Genomic DNA, 19,955 nt, shown 5'->3' on the forward strand with positions numbered 1-19,955 from the left:
CTCTCTGTAATGAGTACCGTTCCCTCATTTCACAGTAGAGGAGACTGAAGCTTAGGCGACTTTGAGGATCTTGCCTCAAATCCCAGAGCCGGGATTTGGCAGAGTCAAGAGTCACACCCACATCAGTCTGAATGCAAAGCTTTTCATTTTCCTACCTCCCACACTGATTCCCACCCCGGAGATGGGCTCAGGGGACTTCCTGAGATGCACCCCAGCATTGCCCACCCCGGCGACGCCCTGCACCTCTTTGCACACAGACTCAGGGGAGGCGCTGTCCAGGCATCTGAGGTCTGGCCTCTGCTGGGCATGCTCTGAGGCCTGGTGTTGACACTAAGTCCTGTCCCTCGGTGGCAATGAGGAGTCACATGGGTATGTGTGGTTGGATCTCCGTGAATGTACTGCAGACAGGATGGCGAGACCTGGGTTTCAGAGCAATTTCAGTTCTCAACTATGTGCTGTGATACATTGAGAGAGTATAGGATATTGAAGAAGACAGATCCAGGTTCAGTTCCTGGCTCTGCCATTTACTAGTTCAGTAGCCTTGGGGAAATTGCTTCAACTCTCTGACCCAGTAAACGGGCAGCCAGCAGAGCGGAGAGGTTAATTCAGCTTTCGTTACCCACTCTTCTGCGCTCGGCGTGGGGAAATGTTCCTCGCAACTAAGTGAACACCTGCCTGTCCTCTCAAACGCTCTGGAAATCCCAGTGACAAGCCCCTAATTTCCAGCTCCCTTGGCAGTCTGCCAGGACGGTCTGGCTGGTCTTCATCCCCCTTCATTATAGGGAGGAAGCAAAGGGCGATAACAAATGTTCATGGAGTGTCATCCCCATGACAGGTGCTGGGATAGACGTTGTACCTACGTATTCACAAGTGAAATCACCGTGTGTAAGTTTAGAGCTTGGGTTCTGGATTCCAACTGCCTGGGTTCGAGTCCCGCTTCACCATGACAAACTGTGTAGCCTTAGACAAATCATCTCCCTGTGCCTCATTTTCCTGCCCTGTAAAACAGGGAAGGTAATAGTACCTATCTCATGGGGTTGTTTTTTGTTTTTTTTGTTTGTTTTGTTTGTTTGTTTGTTTAAATTAAAACCTGTACACTTTTTAATTTTATTTTATTTATTTATGGCTGTGTTGGGTCTTCGTTTCTGTGCGAGGGCTTTCTCTAGTTGCGGCAAGTGGGGGCCACTCTTCATCGCGGTGCGCGGGCCTCTCACTATCACAGCCTCTCCCGTTGCGGAGCACAGGATCCAGACGCGCAGGCCCAGCGGCCATGGCTCACGGGCCTAGTTGCTCCGCGGCATGTGGGATCTTCCCGGACCAGGGCTCGAGCCCGTGTCCTCTGCATTAGCAGGCAGACTCTCAACCACTGCACCACCAGGGAAGCCCACATGGGGTTGTTTTGAGAATTGAATAAGATAATGCTGTAAAGCACTTAGAACCATGCCTGGTTCATAGTAAACATTGTGTATGTTAGAGGCTATTATCGTCATTATTTTTTCTCTTTTTTTTTATTTTATAGATTAGATAACAGAGGCTCAGAGAGGTGGGATGGTCTTGCGCAGACTCACAGTTAGGAGGTAGCCGGGTCAAAATTGGAAACCAGGACTGTGTAACGTCAAAATCGTTGGTCTTTTTCACAACTCTCACCTGTCGGCACAGCCTGCCCGCTTTTTAGCCGCCTGGAATGATCACCTGTTCCCATTCCAACCTGGGCAACGTGGTTTGTAAGGTCAAGCCTGGGCCTGAGGATGGAGCCTGCCTTCTCCTTCTAACTCAGTGGGGAGCAGACCGGGCCTGACGGTGGGGCGAGGGGGCGCCAGTGCCCAGGATTGGAAGAGAGGCCTGGCTTCTGGTCCAGCTTGGTTGAGTACCCGCTGAAAGGATGGGGTGCCACTGGGATGTCACCAAGGCCTCATTTAGTCTCCTACAGCTCAGTTGTCCTGCTGGCCAGTGCCTGGGCCTAGAAGGGGAAGGGGGACTTTGTGCCCCTCTGCCAGCCCCGCCCAAGCAGTGGGACCTGTCTGTCCTGTGGGTGAAGCAGCCCAGGAGTCCAGCCAGGGCCTTGAAGACAACTGGCAGAGGGCGGTGAGGCCCACGCCGGGGTCCTGAGTGGGAAGCGGATGCCTGACTGTCCGATACTGGGGAGCATCTGGCAGGGAGCTGGGCCAGGGCAGGGTCACGAACCCAAACACACTGAGGGCACTTTGGGGGTTGGCGGAAGAATAACGAGAGCAGTTTTGAAACACCCAGATTCACCCCACCTGTGGCAGCTTAAGGGAAGGAACCCCTGGGCTGTAAAGGCAGGTCGTGCCTAGCAGCCCTTGCCCGAATGGAGGCATCATTGGGAAGATGCCACAGTAGCTGGAACTGCTGCCATGACTGGGCTTCCTACTCTCACTGGCTGCGTCACTGTGTTTCTAGCCCAGACTCGGTAGGGCCACTCTGTGGACTGCGCTGTGTGGTCTTGCTTTGTTAAGTCCAACGTTTTATCCTTATCAGGCAGGCCTCTAGTCTGTCCCATCCATCCAAACCATCTTGTCTGGAGAGGGTTCAGTGGAGAAGAAGTGAGTGAGATACAAGGCAGACCACACTCGAGGGACCATCCTCGCTCCTAGAATCTCTTCGCCTGGGGCCCTGCCCCTGCCAGCTTGCAGGGAGGGACAGCCCTCTCCCCTCCCACTGCGGCCAACGATTCCAAGGCAGTGCAGAAGAATGGGGAAGTGACGGACTTTGGGACCAGGCAGATGTGGGTCTGAGTCTCAGAGTGCCTCTGGGCAAGTTCCTTAACCTCTCTGAGCCTCAGTTTCCTCCTTTCTGAGTCAGGAAGAATAATCCATAGCTCAGCAAGTTGTTATGAGACAGAAATGAGATAATGGATCTAAAATGCTGTACGTGTGTCTGACATTTAATAGGTGTCCACTTGAGTGTTTCTGGTACTCAAGTTGGTACTTGAGATATATTCTCCGCAGAAAAAACCCCACACTACTCGTGACACCTTGGGTTTTGTGTTCAGCCACGTCAGGGCTTTAATGGCCTGGTCTGAAGACCTACCATTTTGTAAAGAGACCCTGCTGGGGATTGATCCAGCCCTTTAACCTCACCCCGAGTAAAAGCTACACTGAGGCAATAAAGCTCAGCCCTGGGACGAGCAAATGGCCACTCTGAAGTTCAGTCCCGGATGTACCCTTGGCTCCCACCTCCACGTCCATTCCTGTGGGCTCACCATTTGCCTCAAGTACCGCCAACCTCCATTGCTACCCTGAGGTTTTCAGACCAAGCCATGTTTAGAGTGTCAGCCATCTTTTCCTGTTAGCGGCCCCATACACCCCCAGCCTCTACTTTATCAGACCCTCATGCTATGGAGCAATAACCCAGCCATTTGGGGGAGAACCTGATTCAGGATCTGGGAAGTACCCCCAGAGGGCTCTGGATGAATCGCTTGCTGTATCCCTGGCCACCTCCCCACTCCCTGCCCCTGGAAAGGCCCGTCATCTCAGGGGAGGGGGACCACTGTGGACTAATTGGGGTTTTGTAATATCTCCGTACAACAGAGGAACACGTGATCTCTTGGACAAAGGCCTTTGAGAAAATTGGAAGGTATCTACAGCCCTAAGAGCACTGGCAGTGTAGGAGGCCAGGCACGCTTGGCAGGTACACGATTGCTTTCCGCTCCTCCTGACGTTAAGTGCGCTGGGACTCGTGGTAAATACCCACAAAGCTCGCCCAGAGACAGGGTGTGAGGCCCTGGAAGGAGACCGTGTATTTCATATCTAAAAGCCTAGTGATGGCTCTATATATTGACTATGTACGGTATGCCAAGTGCTTTAACAGACATCTCTAAAACCTTTACAACTACCCCCATGAAAGAGGTATTATCTGTGCAATAGAGGAAGGACACTGAGGTCCAGAGAGGTTAGGTAAATTCCCTAAGGTCACACAGCCAGGAAGTGGCAGAGCCAGGTACTTTGGTTTTGCTTTTTAATAACAGCATGGTGCAATTCCCATATCATAAAATTAACCATTGAAAAATGAACAGTTCAGTGACATTTAGTACATTGACAATGTTGTACAAGCACCTCCTCTATCCTGTTCCAAACATCTCCATCACTTGAAGGTGAAACCTCATGCCCATTGCAATCCACCCTCCCCTGGGCCCCTGGAGCCAAGTTCTAATTTAGGTGTATCAGACTCAGTCCCTCCTCTACCAATACCCATTGAAAGGTGACCAGGTGAAGGGGACAGTCTCACCCTCATCTTCCTCTCTCTTCAGCTCCCTGCGGGGGAGACCTGACGGGACCATCGGGAGTCATCCTGTCACCAAATTACCCAGAACCCTACCCACCAGGCAAGGAGTGCGACTGGAAGGTGACCGTCTCTCCAGACTACGTCATCGCCCTGGTATTTAACATGTATGTACCTTTCCCCCCGGTGGGAGATGGAGGGTTCAGAGCAGCGAGGGGTGCAAACCCGGGTCTCTGGGTGAGTATACATAGGTCTGCTGTGAGCGGGGTTTCATCCCAGGGGGGTGAAGGAGTCCAGAAAAGGAGAGAAACCAGCATTTATTGAACATCTCCTGTGTGCCCAGCACTGTGCTCCATGGCTTCACACATATTATTGTCTTATTTAATCCTTAGGATAATTTATGAAGTAGCTATTATTATTTCTTTCTTTCTTCCTTTCTTTTTTTTAACCTCTGATGATGCTAAGATGCAGAAAGTAGGGCACTGCTGGGTCCTTTCTCCCCTGCCCTTCTGAATTCTCCTCCTCTGCTCTCACCGGCTCCTCCCATCTGCTTCCCCAGTGTAGGAACAGCCCAGGTGTCTCTCAGCTGCTCCCGCTTCAAGCTCCGCCACCATCTCCTTGGTTTCTTTTAAAAGCAAACTCTTCAAAAGAATTGTCTCTGCTTTTCTCTCCTTCCTCGCCTGTTGTTCACTTTCACATCACTGACATCTGGTTTCTTCCTCCACGGTTCCACTGGAAACTCCTCTGAAACTCCCACGCACTCCTGGCTGCCAAACCAAATAGCACTTCCCATGCTTTATCCTCTTCATCACTCCCTCCATCCTTCCCCTGCTTCTCCCCTTGGTCTTGTGGACTTACTCCCCACTGGCCCTCCAGCTCCTTCTGGGACTTTGTGGCTTCTTTTTCATGCCTTTTGCCAGGCTCTGTCACAGATTCCTTGTCTTCTCGCCACACCTCCTTCCTGGACAAGCTCATCCTCTCCGATGCTTCACTCTCCTCTTGTAAACTGGAAACTCCCCTCTACCACCCGCCCAAACTCTCTTGTGGGCTGCAGCCTCCATAGCCAGCTGTTGGATGGTCTCTGTCTGATGCCTACAGGCTCCTCAATTACAACACATACAAAACTAAGCCTCCTGCTTCTCCCCACAGATGAGCTCTATTCTGAAACTGCGGGAGCAGCCCCATCATCCACCTTCCCTGCTCCTTCTGTTAGAGGCTGAGGCATGAGCCTCTGCTGCCTTAACCTCAGATTTTCCCTTCTTCTGCATTCCCCCGGCTGCTGGCTTGGTTGAAGCCCTTATTGTTTTCTGTCTGAATTACTGCCATAGGCTCCTAACGGGTTCCTCCCCATCTTTGCCTCCCGTGCCAATCTCGTCTTTAGCTAGCTGTCAGTGTGATGTTGACCCTGGAAAACGCTGAAATATATGCCTCATTTTCCATTTTAACATACGGTAATATACGACTCAGCAATAAAAAGAAACGAACTACTGACACATGCAACAACGTGGATGAATCTCAAAATCTCCCGCTGACTGATAGAAGACACACCAGAGTACCTAATGTATGATTCCACTAATATGAAATTTTAGGATCAGCAAAACGAATCGAGGTGATAAAAATCAGTTCAGTGGTGTCTTCTGGGGGCGGGGATGGGAAGGGGCACCTGGGAAATTTGGGGGATGGTGGAAACCTTCTGGATCTTGATATCCATGTGTCAAAACTGAGAGTGATTTACTTTAGAGCTGATTATTTCATGGTGTATAAATTATACCTCCGTTCAAAAACAAAGAAACAAATGTATCCTCTATTTCTGAATCCTATAATGGCTCCTTCTTCTCTATAAATTAAGGTTCCAAACCTTTTGTTTGTTCTGTTTTGGGATTTTTTTTTGGTCCAGTCTTTTGAGTTTCATTCCAAGCCATGTGGCCCCTGCCTACCTCTCCCCTCAGTTCCCCCACCCAGTCCTAACCCCACCCCGTCTAACCCCTGGGCTTCAGACCGAACTACTCACAGTCTCCAAAATTATTTCATGCCTCGTGACTTTGCTTCTGCTTCTCCCTTCATAGCGACTTCCTTTTCCCTCCTTGTCCAATCGCTGAGGGTCTTTTAATGCCCAAGACAAACTTCGTTCCCATCCTCCCCCACAAACCTGGTGCTGTGTTCCCACATGCCTGTACAGACTTTAGACTTTGCTGTCCTCACGTCTGTCATTTCCTTCAGATCCGTCACCGTCTTGAAGAAAGGATGCATCCCTGTATCCTGGGCACCTTGCACGGTGCCCAGCATACTGAGGGTGCTCGGATAAAACCTGATGATTGATGGAGGGCGGGGCAGATGGAAGGCATTTTGGAAGTGATGGAGCCATAATTTGTGACCCAAATTGACCCACTCCCAAACCCTTCCCTGGTGCCCTTTGAAAGAGTCAATGAAGCGGCTGAGCTATGGGAGCCAGAAGACCATAGACCCAGCAATGGTGGGGTGACCCTGCAGCTGACACCAGTGTGAGAGGGTGCTGTGTAGGAGCGAGGCCAGTGCACACCTGGCTCCACCTCCAATCCTCCCAGATCCCCATCCTGTCTCTTTGCAGCCCTACCCCTTTTGTCCTCGATATTTCATGGCCTCATCTCTCTGCCATGTCTTAGCTAAAGGGTAGAACCGCCATTTTGTTTTCAGTCCTGCCAAGTGGAGTGTCTGAGTATCCTAGCCCTTGGTTGGGCTATGAACCAGTTTGCATCAGAACTCTATTCTCTGCAAACTCATTTACTTCTGTTGTTTCCATCTTTACACCCTTGATTGGCACCAATTGCCTTTGTTGGATGTACACCCAAGAGTGGCACCGCTGCATCGTAGGGCACGCATATGTTCAGGTCTAGTAGATACTGCAAAACAGTTTTCCCAAGTGGTTGAACCAATTTACACTCCCACCAGTAGGATATGAGCGTTCCAGTGGCTCCACGTTCTTGCCAGTCCTTGGTGTTTTCCATCATTTTCATGCTAACCATTCCAATAGGGCAAATTACACTCAAAAACTCTTAATATTCAGTTTGCTAAGCTAAGACAGTTTGTAAAATGAGTTTTTTCCTAGACTGAGGTCAGGATTGCTGAGAAAGAGGCATACCTGTGAGAGCCAAGAGTGGGATGGGAGCAGATCCTGAGGAGAGCTGAGAACCAGCCCCAGGGTAAAGGAGTAAAGTGAGGGTCCTTCATCAGAATAGGCCCCTTCCTGCCTGGGAATGGCTCGTGGCGTGGCTCTTTCCCCTCAGAAAAGGGGGTGCAACGTGGACAGTATAAAGACATTAGAGGCAGGTAAGAGACCTGGGTTCTGACCACCCTGTGTGTAGAGCTGGTAACTGATTTTCCCTTCTGTGCACAGTGTAGTAAATATAGACAACAGTATTGTGTTATCATCATCAAACTCGCTAATAGGCTAGATCTTAATCATTCCAACCACTAAAAAGAAACGATAATTATGTGATGTGTCAGAGGTGCTAATTATTGCTACAATGGCAATCATATAACAATGGACAAATGTATCCAATCAACATGTTGTATGCCTCAAATTTACATGCCATGTCAAATATATTTCGATTTTTTAAAATATTTTAGCTCCAGCTAAAATAGGTTTTCAACTCCAGCTTTCTGGACACCGATGCTAGAATCTGGTTCCTCCGCCCGAGGCTGCCTTATCCACCTTCTCTCCCTATTGGGAGGTCACAGGGGCTTCATCCTCCCCCTCCCCACCAGTAGGTCTTGGGTTGGGCGCTGGGGGGATGGAGGCCCTGTCCTTCGGTCGAACCCGAGGCCAGTACCGTCTTTATTTGACCTTAGTGGGATGGGGGCGGGATGTTTTTGTTCCCCAGCTTTAACTTGGAGCCTGGCTATGACTTCCTCCATATCTACGATGGACGGGACTCTCTCAGCCCCCTCATAGGAAGCTTCTACGGCTCCCAGCTCCCAGGCCGCATCGAGAGCAGCAGCAACAGCCTCTTCCTCGCCTTCCGCAGCGATGCGTCGGTGAGCAACGCCGGCTTCGTCATCGACTACACAGGTGAGGGCCCTGGGAGCAGAGGTGACGAGGGCCCTGGGAGCAGAGGTGACGAGGGCCCTGGGAGCAGAGATGACGAGGGCCCTGGGAGCAGAGATGACGAAGGCCCTGGGAGCAGAGAGAGGTGACTGAGAGCAGGGCTGGCCAAACCTGGCCAGGGATGGGGAAGGTGTAGTGTGGCGAGGAGAGCGTTGGACGGGATCACGGGGAGCCCGCTGCCACCTGCAGAGCCCCCGCCTCTCTGCGGCCCTCTGGGTGGCTTAGTCCCTCACACCCAGGTGCCCCAGGCCTGGGAGAAAAGGGGCCTCATGTTCTCCTTGCACCTCATTTCTGCTTCCACGTCACTACTCCCCTTCGCTCCTTGTTCTAGGAGGATCATGCCTAGGTCTTCTTTGAGTCTCAGAACCTCAGCTCATGCCATCAGCTGACATCTTCGTTGCCACGCCCCTGCATTTGCTGAGGGTTCTGATACGAGGCTCAGTCCTCCCCTCTACCCCAAAGCATCCCACCCTCCTGGATAACTTCAGCACCCATGTGGACAGCCCATCCAGCTCCTGGGGGCACAGTGCCTGGACCTTTGTCCCAAGGCCATGCCTCAGCTATCCTCTAGCTCCTTGTCGTAGACTGGACACTTTCTGATACTTTCTGATCACATTTTCTCATCCCTCCAGCTATCCCATCCTTTTATTCTCATTCTGCTTTTAGATTAATGAAGGCAAGAGGAAGAGTGTGGGGTCGAGAGCCGAGGGTGCCAAATTTTTTCTTAAAGGGCCAGGCAGCAAATAGTTCAGGTTTGCAAGCCATGCGGTCTGTCTCGGTTCCTCAGCACTGCCCTTGTAGCAGGAAAGCACCCAAAGGCTGAACAGAAAGCAACGGGCGTGGCTGTGTTCTAATAACAATTTGCTTACAGAAACAGGTCTTGGTCCTGCCCAGTCAAGAGCATGGACACATCAACTGGGTGCACAGCTCGCGTTTGTTGTGTGGCCTGGAGCAAGTTATTTAACGGCTCCGAAACGCCATCTCTTCATCCGTAAGATAACGGTCGAATAATTCCTACAGCACAGAAACATAATCGATGAGTCCACGCATTAAAGCCCTTGGTCTGGGCTCCGGCACCTTCCAGACATTTTGTAATGTTCACATGGTAGCAGCAGCAGGAGTATTCCAGGCTCTCGAGCGCTCCGCTTTCTTCTACTCTGCCATTCTCTCTTAGACCTTTTCTTCTTCTCTAACGAGCCCAGGCCCCGTTATCCAAATCCCAGCTCCATTGTTGGCTTGATTGGTGATCTTGGCAAATTATTATCTCTTGGAACCCATTTCTCCGTCTATAAAATGGTGGTAATAATAGTTACATTGCAGAAGGTATGTCATACGTATAAATGAAATGTGTGAGGATAATGCCCGATATGGACTAAAACACTCTGTAGATCCTGTTGAGATGATCGATTTTATTATTGCTACTGTAACCCAGGTTCACCCAGGCCTCATCAGCCTGTGTGTACAAATGGGGTCACAGTACCAGTTAAAATTAAAAAGCTCCCGGCTCATGTCCCCCACTTGCATAATGTGGGACCTCAGCAACCTTTTAAAGTGTCCCTTAATTAAATATTTGTGGCAACTCCTGGGAATATCTCACACGAGCTCACAAACAATCCCAGTCATAATGGTAGTTAACTTAGCGCCTGCCAGCTGCCAGCACTGTCCTGAGCAGTTCACATCCATCAACTCACCGAAATCCTCGTCACTCTCCATCGCTTGCTGTGTGTCAGATACAGTTCTAGAAGATGCTTGGTGTGCAAGTCAGAGAATGTTTTGCCTGTGGTCATCTTTTCTCAGGGGCTGGCCTGGGAAGTGGCTACTTTGCCATCCTCTCTTCCTCAGACACCTGCGATTCGATAAACCTCCTGTACTCAATCTCCACACGCTGATGTCAGAACAAACACAGTCACGAGTTGTGGGATTCTATCCGAAGGCATGACTTAGACTCAGCCTGGGAACCCCATTGCTCCGCCCACCACCGTCCCTACTGCTGTATCATCATCATCGTTTTATTATTATTCATCTCTTTAATCACGCTCTCATCTCCCCTCAATTTTCCTGCCCCCCGATCCTTCCAATGCCTAAACCTTGCACAACTGCGTCTTTTATTCAATGCACACTCAAGTGGCTGAACACAGCCAGCAGTCGCACAAACGTGGCACTTGGAGCCACCACAAGTGATATCCTTTAACCCCAGCCAGGCCTTAGCAATGACCAGAGCCACACCTGACTCGTCCCACCTGGGTCTTCTACATCTCTTTTACCCCAGATGTCACCACTTCCAGCCTCTTACAAGATGACTGCATTTCATCATCCCTGGTTACAGTGGCCACTGGGCAGAAACTCCCTCAGCTTCCTCCCTGGTCACCTTGTTCCTGGCAAACTGGCTGTGGCCACCTCTCCCCCAAGTCTTCTCCATGAATCCATGTGCTAGAGCTACACTTCTAGGTCCTCTTTCCCAAAGAAGCCCCTTCCACGTTCAGCTGTTGGCCCAAGACCATCTCTAGAGGGCTCCTCAGATCCAACACACAGCTCCAGAGAATAAAGCCTTCCGGGCTGCCATCTGAACCAGGCAAGCAGCTGAAGGAGGCCAATTACTGGGGAGAGGGGAGGGAGAGGCACAACCCCCCACGCACCCTCTACCACCTTATGAGGATCTGTGGTACACGTGCCAAATAAATGTGTCTGCTTGGGGTGGGAGGTACCTGCTGAGAACTGGAGCTGCCCTCCTTCCTTCCTTCTCAGATTGCACACCTCCTAACATGGGTGATCCCTCTACTATGTCCCTAGCCTCTGGTCAGGTAGCCCATTTGATGGAGCCCAGGGACACCCTGTCTTACCCCGTGGTCTCCTTTTCCATATCACAGGATCCCTGGATTCCTGGAATGGGTCTACTCTGCTACTGGATCCCAAGGCCTAGACGATATTCACGTTCAATTATCTGTATAGGGGAAACTGCCATCACTTATCACCTGTGCGGCCTTAAACAAGTTACTTAACGTCCCTGACATCCCTTCCTTGTCTGTCAAAGAGGGACGGTGACACCATAGGAAGGGGTTGTTGTGAGGGCTGGTCAATAGGCACAGCACCTAGCAGCGTGCCCCATACCAGTAGGTACTTGTCACATACTTTGATCCAACTTCTTCCGTTCCATTGCCTTTTTTTCCTGGGTGATGGCTACTTCATTCGTTCTGCCCTTGTTTGGAAGGGAAAACCTCTCTTCATGGGGCTAGCCCAGTAGACTGAAGTAGATTTTCTTTTCTGTTTATTGAAGATATAAAGTATGAATATGATGTTTTGTACACACACACATATATATATATGGGAGTGTGGGATTTATATATATACATATATATATATATGAGTGTGGGAAATATATGAATATTCGTGATGTGTGTGTATGTGTGTCCTGTATACTTCTCCAATCCATGGCAAAGAATTTAGACACTGTACTCCCTGCGAGTCCATAGAACACCCTGGATTGAGATGGTAGCCCATGGAGGACTTGCACACTGAGGCAGGTGTGGATTCTTAGGAAAAGAAGAATTGACCTCCTCTATCTAGAAGCCATCTTCTGTCCAAAGGCAGAGAGATCCAGGGTTCCACTACCGCTGAGGATCTGGGTCTCCTGGGAGCTGTGGCTTCAAGGGTTCTGCTCTGGGAGGCGTTTGAGGACCGACTTGGAGAGGTGTTGCCAGACTCAGCTGGGCTTAGCCCAGTGAAAACCACTCTCTGACCCAGGTCAACTCCTCCTTTGACCCAAGGTGAACAGACCAGGAGCCTTTCCCCATTTCCCACCAGCTTCCCAAGGAGGAAGCAGAAAGAGTTTCATCCCATCTTAGTGAGGGATCACTTAGTTCATATCAAGAAACTCACTCAGACCAACTTAAGCAGAAAAAGGAGCAATTTATTATAAAAAAATGTGAAAAACAGAAACACTTAAACCAAGTTGAGACAAAAAGAAGACTTTATTATAAGAAAACAACTAACAGCCAAACTGATTTAAGCTAAAGCGCATTCTGTATTTTAACAATACAGATGATAAACACTCACTCTCACTTAACACCGAAAGGGAATACATTTTTAGAATACAAGAGCCCAAGGACAGGAAGCATGACCTCCCAAGGGGATTACAATCAGGATGGGAAAATCGGAGGTTGAAATCACCCTCCTCCATCTCCAGGGCCACTCCGTCTCCTCCCTGCTCCTTTCTGAGTACATGCTACATTCGCCTTTCTCTGCAGGTCAATTTTCATTGCTTCTCCATTCTCCTAGGACAGTAGGGCTGCCTCACTCTTGGCTTTGAATTACTTCCCAGTTTGTAGCGCAACTCCAAATCCCAAAGGACCATCAGATTGACAAGCTTAAGTCAGGTATCCACTGAGTGGTGTCATTAGGTGGATTAGGTGGTGGATTAGGCTTTTGCATAAGGGGCAAAGGCAGATCAGGCATTTTGATTCATTTGTTCACTCAATAATATTTATTGAGCACCTACTATGTGCCAGACACTGTTATAGGGGCTAAGAACAGAGCAGGGAACAAAACAAAGTCCCGGCCTCCATGGAGTTCACATCCTAGACCGACAGGCATTTCTACTACAAATGGGATGTTGGAAGCCCACCTGATTACAAGGCAAAGATGGATGGGTGGGGTGGATTTGTAGATGTCTCTGTTCCATTGCTCCTGGAAGGTGGCTGTGCTGTGTTAGTCATCTCTGGGCAGGCCTTCTAAGAGATGATTCTGAATGCAGTCATGTCAACTGTGGATTTCTATTACACCATGCTCTGGCACACTTCTCATCTGAATGCAGCCTCCTGGGTAGTTTTACCCTCTGCTAGAAGGATGCAAAGGGAAGGAGGAGGATCCTGTCTTTTGAACACAGTTATTAAAAATGAGTCCCAGGGAAGTTTAGTGTCTTTTTTCAGGCCAGAGAAACCAATAGGATGGGTGGGAGGGACCTTTAGTCTTATCTTGCAGCAGGTGTTGTAGCCTCCTCTTGGGGAGGGAGGGGCAGGCTAGGACATCCATACACGTATCTGGTAACCATTCATTCATTCAACAAATGCTTATTAAGCTCCTACTTCATGCCATGCCCTGTGCTGGATGCAGAGGACACAGAGGTGAACAAAAGTGTCAGGGTCCCCACCCGAGGGGAATGTAAAGGTGAGTGAGGGAAACAGACAGTAAATAAGGAGACGAACAAGAAGCGAGAAGCATAAGTTAGGAAAGAGCAAACTATCCTAAGAAAGAGAAATGGGGAGCCCACTTCAGAATGGCGAAGGCCTCGCCAAGCAGGTAACACGTGAACAGAGACCTAAAGCTTGAGAAGAAGTCCCCTGTGTAAGGGCAAGAGTGGGGAGGGTTTCAGACAGAGGGATGAAGAGCTCAAAGCAAGTGTCAGAGAATCTGAAATAACTCAGGAGAGGCCAAGATGAGTCAACTTTTACTGAAAGGTACTAAAAGGTACCTATTTTCTCTTTCAAGCCCTTGGAAGTAACACTGTAGGCCGAGGAATTACCACCGGCTTTCCACATCTGCTCCTGCCATGACTACTCCCACCACCCAGCCCTCCCATGGTCTGTCTTTCTAAATTCAAGATCTCTTCATTTATGCTTATTTCAAAGTAACACATGTTTGTTGGAAAAATTCAAATAATACAGAAGCATATAAACTGTGCTCTAAAAACTTAACATCTCCCAATACTACCATCCCCTGAAGTACCAATATTAATGGTTTGTTACCTCATTCCAGATGTTTTATATACATATAAATAACGTACATTCTATACCAGAGGTTGGCAAACTTTTTCTGTGAAGGACCAGAGAGTAAATATTTTTAGCTTAGCAGACCAGATGGTCTGTGTTGCTATCAATTCTGCTGTTGTAATGCTAAAGCAGACATAGACGATACGTTAAACAAACGGGTATGGTTGCGTTCCAGTAACACTTTACAAAAACAGGCAGCGAGTCAGTGGACAGTAGTTTGCAGATCCCTGTTCTATATGAATGGGGATCACACCATATATACTAATCTGTAACCTGGGTTGGCTTTTTTTTTTTTTTTTTTTTTTTTGCTTTGTCTTGGGTTTTGCCCAGCAATAGATCTTGGGCATCTTTCCATATTAGTAGTCAAAGACGTTTGCTATTCTTTTCAAAGGTGGCTTATATTTCAGTGGATGGCTCTAATCCAACCTTTGTAACAAGTTCCTTACTGTTTGGGTTGTTATTTTCAGTATTCTGCTGTTACGGTGTTTGGAAATGGGCCTTATCTATTAGGACAGAAAGAATCTAGTTCTTTTTATTTTCCCATTTTGGAGGGCTTGGGGCTTATTTATTATTATCATCATGCTGTTTTAGTCATTTAGTTTTATCATTCACAGCTGAGCCCTGGTTTGGCAGCCTGAAGACCTGATTTTGGTTTTAATTCTACCTCTTAATAGTTGAATGGCTTGGAAAACTCATTTAGCCTCTCTGATCACCACATTCCTCATCTATAACCGGAACAGAAGCATACCTGGCCCTGCCTGCTTCAAAGGCTATTGTGAGACACAAATAAGATAACAGATTGGAAAGTGCTTTGAAAATTACAAAGTGATATTCCTGTGTAAGGGGCTATCATCATTATCATTAGCCTTGTCGTTATTATTAATGTGATGATGCTTGGAATGATGAGCTCTTCTTGCTCTGACATGTGAGCCATGGTAGAATAGAATCTGTAGTCGGATCATTGATGTGGTTGTTGATTTTCTAAGCCTGGAGTTGTTCAGCCAATCAACTCAGCATCCATTTATTAAGCCCCTATTATGTGCCAGATAGAGCCCTAGTGCCAAGTTCTGTGCTAGTTGCCAGGGTCATGAGAAGAATAGATGATTGATTTCTGTCCTCTAGGAGTTCAGGACCCACTAGAAAGAAATACCCTTAGACAACCTACCAAGATAATCAAAAAAAGAGAAATGGAATTCTGCCAGAGAGAAGGCAACGTTCGGAACACTGGCTCAGGAGAGGATGGCGCTGACAAGTGTAGGAGTTTGCCACACAGAGAAGGGAGGAAAGGACTTTCTGACACAGTGTAAAGTTCGGGGCAGTCATACCCAGCTGGGTACGCTAGTGTGCCAGGTACCCAAAAGCACAGTTGTTTATATGAGGTAGAAGTCTATTCTTCTTCCTGTAAAAGAAATCTGGGTATTGTCATCCAGGGCTGTCGAAGTGGCCCCGCCTAGGCTTCCCTTGTCTTTCTGCTCTACCCTGCTGTGTGGTTCCCATCCCCAGGGTTATCTCAGCATCCAAGGTGGTGGCTGGAGGTCCAGCCATCATGTCTGAGTTCCAAACTGTGGGAAGGAGGAAGGGAGGAAAGAAGGAACGGTCATTGAGCATTCTCTCACCTGAGTCACCTTCCCTTAAGCAGCCTTTCTAGAAGTCCCACATGTAACCATTTAAGAAATATTTATTGAGTGCCAATCATATGCCCGGCACTGGACCACAGCAATGAACAAGACTGGAAAACTGCCTTTGTGGAACCTACATTCTAATGGAGGGAGATAGAGAAAATAAGGTAGCTATCTGATGCATGAGATAATATTGACCTCAGTGCAGAGAAATAAAACAGAGAAGGGTGATGGGGAGTGTTGGGGAGAGGAACATCACAGTTGTGAAGAGCTGATCAGGAAGGGTCATTGAGCTGAGTCCTAAAAGAGGTAACACGGGAGCCGTGCGGATGGGGAAATGTTCTGTACGCAGAGGTCAATGTGATTGGAGCAAAGCTAGCAAAGGGACAGTAGGAATCAAGGTCATAGAGGGGAGGACTGGGGCAGAAGGTACAGGGCCTTGTAGACTTGTAAGGATTTGGGCTTTTACTCTAAGTGAGACGGAAGGCAGTGACCTGACCTGACTGTGTTTACTTCTCTTTGGCCAGATCTAGCTGCCTGGGAGGCTGGAAGGTATCTATCTTAGCTGGGGCTTTGATACTCTGGATAAAAACCTGGGTTCCATTATAAGGATGAAGTGGGGGGATGGATATTGAGGGCCACAGCTTGTTCTGCCTCTTATGAGCTATGTGAACTTGGTTCCAAGTTACTTAATTTTTCTGACCTTCAAATAAGATTTGACCCACTCTGAAGTTATAAAAAAGACAGATGAAATAGAAGACCTGGTGACACTTCCCTGTATCTCTGCAATTCACAAATGGGCCACCCAATGGTCAGTTGCATTCTGGCCAGAGCCACTAAGCTTTGGGGGAGGACAGATTCGATGTGGGGGACAAGGTGATACATCACAGGGCACATGAGGAAACCACTGAGGGGTCCTCTGTTAGGTGAGGAGCCATTTTCTGGATCCCACTTGAGTTTAAATTTAGTAATGTATCCAGGACTGCTCCATCCTAAATAAGCTCTAGCAAAAGCAAAGAGCAGGGCCATCCCACCATCAGGGCGCAAATGCAGGTGTCTAGACTTGACGGAATCACAGACTCAGAGTCCCATCCCATCAGTCAACGGGCTGATCGGCAGCTGAGCAACACCCTCACGGCTATGACTGCCTCTTATACATGCAGCTTAAAGGTACCCAGGTGACAAGGACAGACCTCAGCAAAATTCCTCCTGACCTGTTCATCTCTGGACTCTGATCCCTTGTGTTCTGGGTCTTTCCTCCTTAAATCTGCTCTTTGAATTTCTGGTTCCTTCTGCAAGGGCTGTCGGCACCTCTTTGTGAATCCCCATCTCTAGACCCTTCCGCAGCGTAGCCTCCAGGGTTTTGATGGTATCCTGATACTCTGTTGCATTCTCCTGACACTGCCCAGCCCTGACGACAGGCCTCTTGACCATCAGTGGTTCGGGAACAAGGAGGATGAGGAAAGGCAGCAGTGGATGGATGTGAACATTGGCTCCCAAGAGCTGTCCGGGATTTCCAGCTGCTGGGGAGGGAGGCTGTGCAGTGAGTGTCCTTCTCCAGAGACTTGGAGCCCCAGCTAATACTCTCAGTGGCTCAGGCAGCATCAAGTTCACTGTTGTCCAGTGCCCAGGGACAGAGTGGATGCAGCGTAGGTGCAGCCATGGTATGCCTGATTGGGAAGACATATAAGCATCAGTAGTCAAACGGAAAAATGCTGCTGTTTTAATAATCTGGCAAACGCTCAGTACCCCAATGCAAAGCCCTGGAAAACTGCATTGGAGATCTGGACTCATCCCAGAGGCTAAAATGGGGTTTCCTACTTTCCTCCTAAATCTAAATATCAGTACCCATACACTCAGAAGTGCATGCAAGGTACGGCTGTAACAGCCTGCGAAGCCGATATCAGCTCCACCTACCTACCCAGCCAGCAACACCGCTCTCAGCAAAAGAAAGAGAAGAGAAAGCATCTCCCAAAGCGTCCCTGCTTCCCACACAGACAGAAAACCAGGAGGCCGCCATGTTGAGGGTGTCCCACACAGACGGAAAACCAGGAGGCCACCATGTTGAGGGTTTCCCACACAGACGGAAAACCAGGAGGCCGCCATGTTGAGGGTGTCCCACACAGACGGAAAACCAGGAGGCCGCCATGTTGAGGGTGTCCCACACAGACGGAAAACCAGGAGGCCGCCATGTTGAGGGTGTCCCACACAGACGGAAAACCAGGAGGCCGCCATGTTGAGGGTGTCCCACACAGACGGAAAACCAGGAGGCCGCCATGTTGAGGGTGTCCCACACAGACGGAAAACCAGGAGGCCGCCATGTTGAGGGTGTCCCACACAGACGGAAAACCAGGAGGCCGCCATGTTGAGGGTGCAAGATCAAAGCTGAGCAAAGGTGGACTGTGCCTAAGCCCTGACCTTCACCACAGGGACCCGTCACTACTGAGACACGATCCTAGGACTGTCATCTCCCACCGGTCAGAGCAGCACATGCCTCCCCGGCGGGAGGAGTGAATCAGAGTTGAGGGACAGCCTCAAAGGCGTAGCCGCAACTCCCTCCTTTGTGCATCAGGGCAAGAATGTGGGGAGAAGAAGGGAGATTGCACTCTCCAAAATGACTTCCAGCCCTAGTTTCTTTCTTTTTTTTTTTAAATTTTTAATTTAATTTTTATTTTGTATTGGAGTAGAGTTGATCTACAATGTTGTGTTAGCTTCAGGTGTACAGCAAAGTGATTCAGTTATACATATATCCATTCTTTTTCAGATTCTTTTCCCATATAGATTATTACAGAGTATTGAGTAGAGTTCCCTGTGCTATACAGCAGGTCCTTGTAGATGATCTATTTCACATGTAATAGTGTGTATCTGTTAATCCCAAACTCCTAATTTATCCCCCCACCCCGAACCCTTCCCATTTGGTAACCATAAGTTTGTTTTCAAAGTCTGTGACTCTGTTTCTGTTTTGTAAATAAGCTCATTTGTATAATTTTTAAGATCCCACATGTAAGTAATATCATACAATATTTGTCTTTGACTTACTTCACTTAGTATGAAAATCTCTAAGTCCACCCATGGTGCTGCAAATGGCATTATTTCATTCTCCAGCCCTAGTCTGTAACCAAATTTAGAGACGTTTCCAGACCTGAAGAGAATACACTCATCGGCCCCAAATCCCCATGCGCTCTGTGGCTAATAAGTGTCAGGGTCTCCCCATAGGTGCTGTGCCCTGGGATTAGGCCACTTATGAGCTCTCTGTGTATATGTGTCTGTGTGTGTATATACGTGTTTGTTTGTTTTTTCCAGAAAACCCACGGGAGTCATGTTTCGATCCTGGTCCCATCAAGAACGGCACGCGAGTGGGGTCCGACCTGAAGCTGGGCTCCTCCATCACCTACTACTGCCAGGGGGGCTATGAGGTGGAGGGCTTCTCCACCCTGAGCTGCATCCTGGGGCCTGATGGGAAGCCTGTGTGGAATCATCCCCAGCCAGTGTGCACAGGTGGTGGAGCCCAGGGCTGTGGGGGGGGGGGGAACTAAGGAATGCCAGAGGCAGAAGGGGCTGGAGGCTAGGGGAAGGGGCAGGCAGGACATGGGCCTCACAGGAGGGCTCCTTGGGTTCGCCATGAATGAGAAGGGCTGGAAATTCCCCAGGTGTACCAGTCCCCGTCAATGTGTCATGTCTCTCAGATCACATAGTGTCCTCACCCCCACTCCAATAGACGTCCTCAGCGGTGGCCCGAGACATGCCAGCAGCCCACACCATGAAGAGGGGAATTTAAAAGTGACCCTGAGATTGTTCCCAGTCCTAGGGGAAATCACTGAGAGTTCAGATGTGTAAAACTAAGACCAGCAGGGTGGGCTAACTCCAAGGGCAGCTGGGTTAGCCATGGGGTCTTGACAAAAGGGATGGGATGGAGTGCCAGAACTTCAGGAGCATGGCGGCCACCTAAGTTGAAAAGTAAAGAGGCCCCTTTGCCCAGGTGGGAGAGGCTGGCTCTGAGGTCCACCCCTTGTGGGACTGGGACCATGGCTGGGTCGCGTGAGCTGTCTGCTCCCAGCGGGCTATTCTGGGCAAACCTCTGCTCCTTAGTCGTGCAGACACTAAGTGCCCAGGTGCAGACATCAGCCGTGAGGTGGCAGACTATCTCCGGGTCCCACCTGTAGGCAGAAGAGGTTCCTAAAGTGCTCCCCAAGGCTGGGCCTCCAGGGACCAATACCAGTGTCACTAGTTAGAGGACAAGGACTG

General features: G+C 49.1%; 1 protein-coding gene across 6 annotated transcripts in view; it reads left to right on the plus strand.

Moving 5' to 3' along the window:
• CSMD2 (CUB and Sushi multiple domains 2) overlaps positions 1 to 19,955 on the plus strand; it is a 671,005-nt gene that overhangs the window by 511,263 nt on the left and 139,787 nt on the right. For all 6 annotated transcript variants that reach the window (XM_060308114.1, XM_030870139.2, XM_060308126.1 and 3 more), the window contains 3 exons: positions 4,271 to 4,409; positions 8,103 to 8,290; positions 19,014 to 19,208. In XM_060308114.1, coding sequence (XP_060164097.1) covers positions 4,271 to 4,409; positions 8,103 to 8,290; positions 19,014 to 19,208 — 522 coding nt within the window. The remainder of the gene's footprint in view (positions 1 to 4,270; positions 4,410 to 8,102; positions 8,291 to 19,013; positions 19,209 to 19,955) is intronic.

This window comes from Globicephala melas, chromosome 1 (genome assembly GCF_963455315.2).
Source record: "Globicephala melas chromosome 1, mGloMel1.2, whole genome shotgun sequence".
Lineage (NCBI taxonomy): Eukaryota > Metazoa > Chordata > Mammalia > Artiodactyla > Delphinidae > Globicephala > Globicephala melas.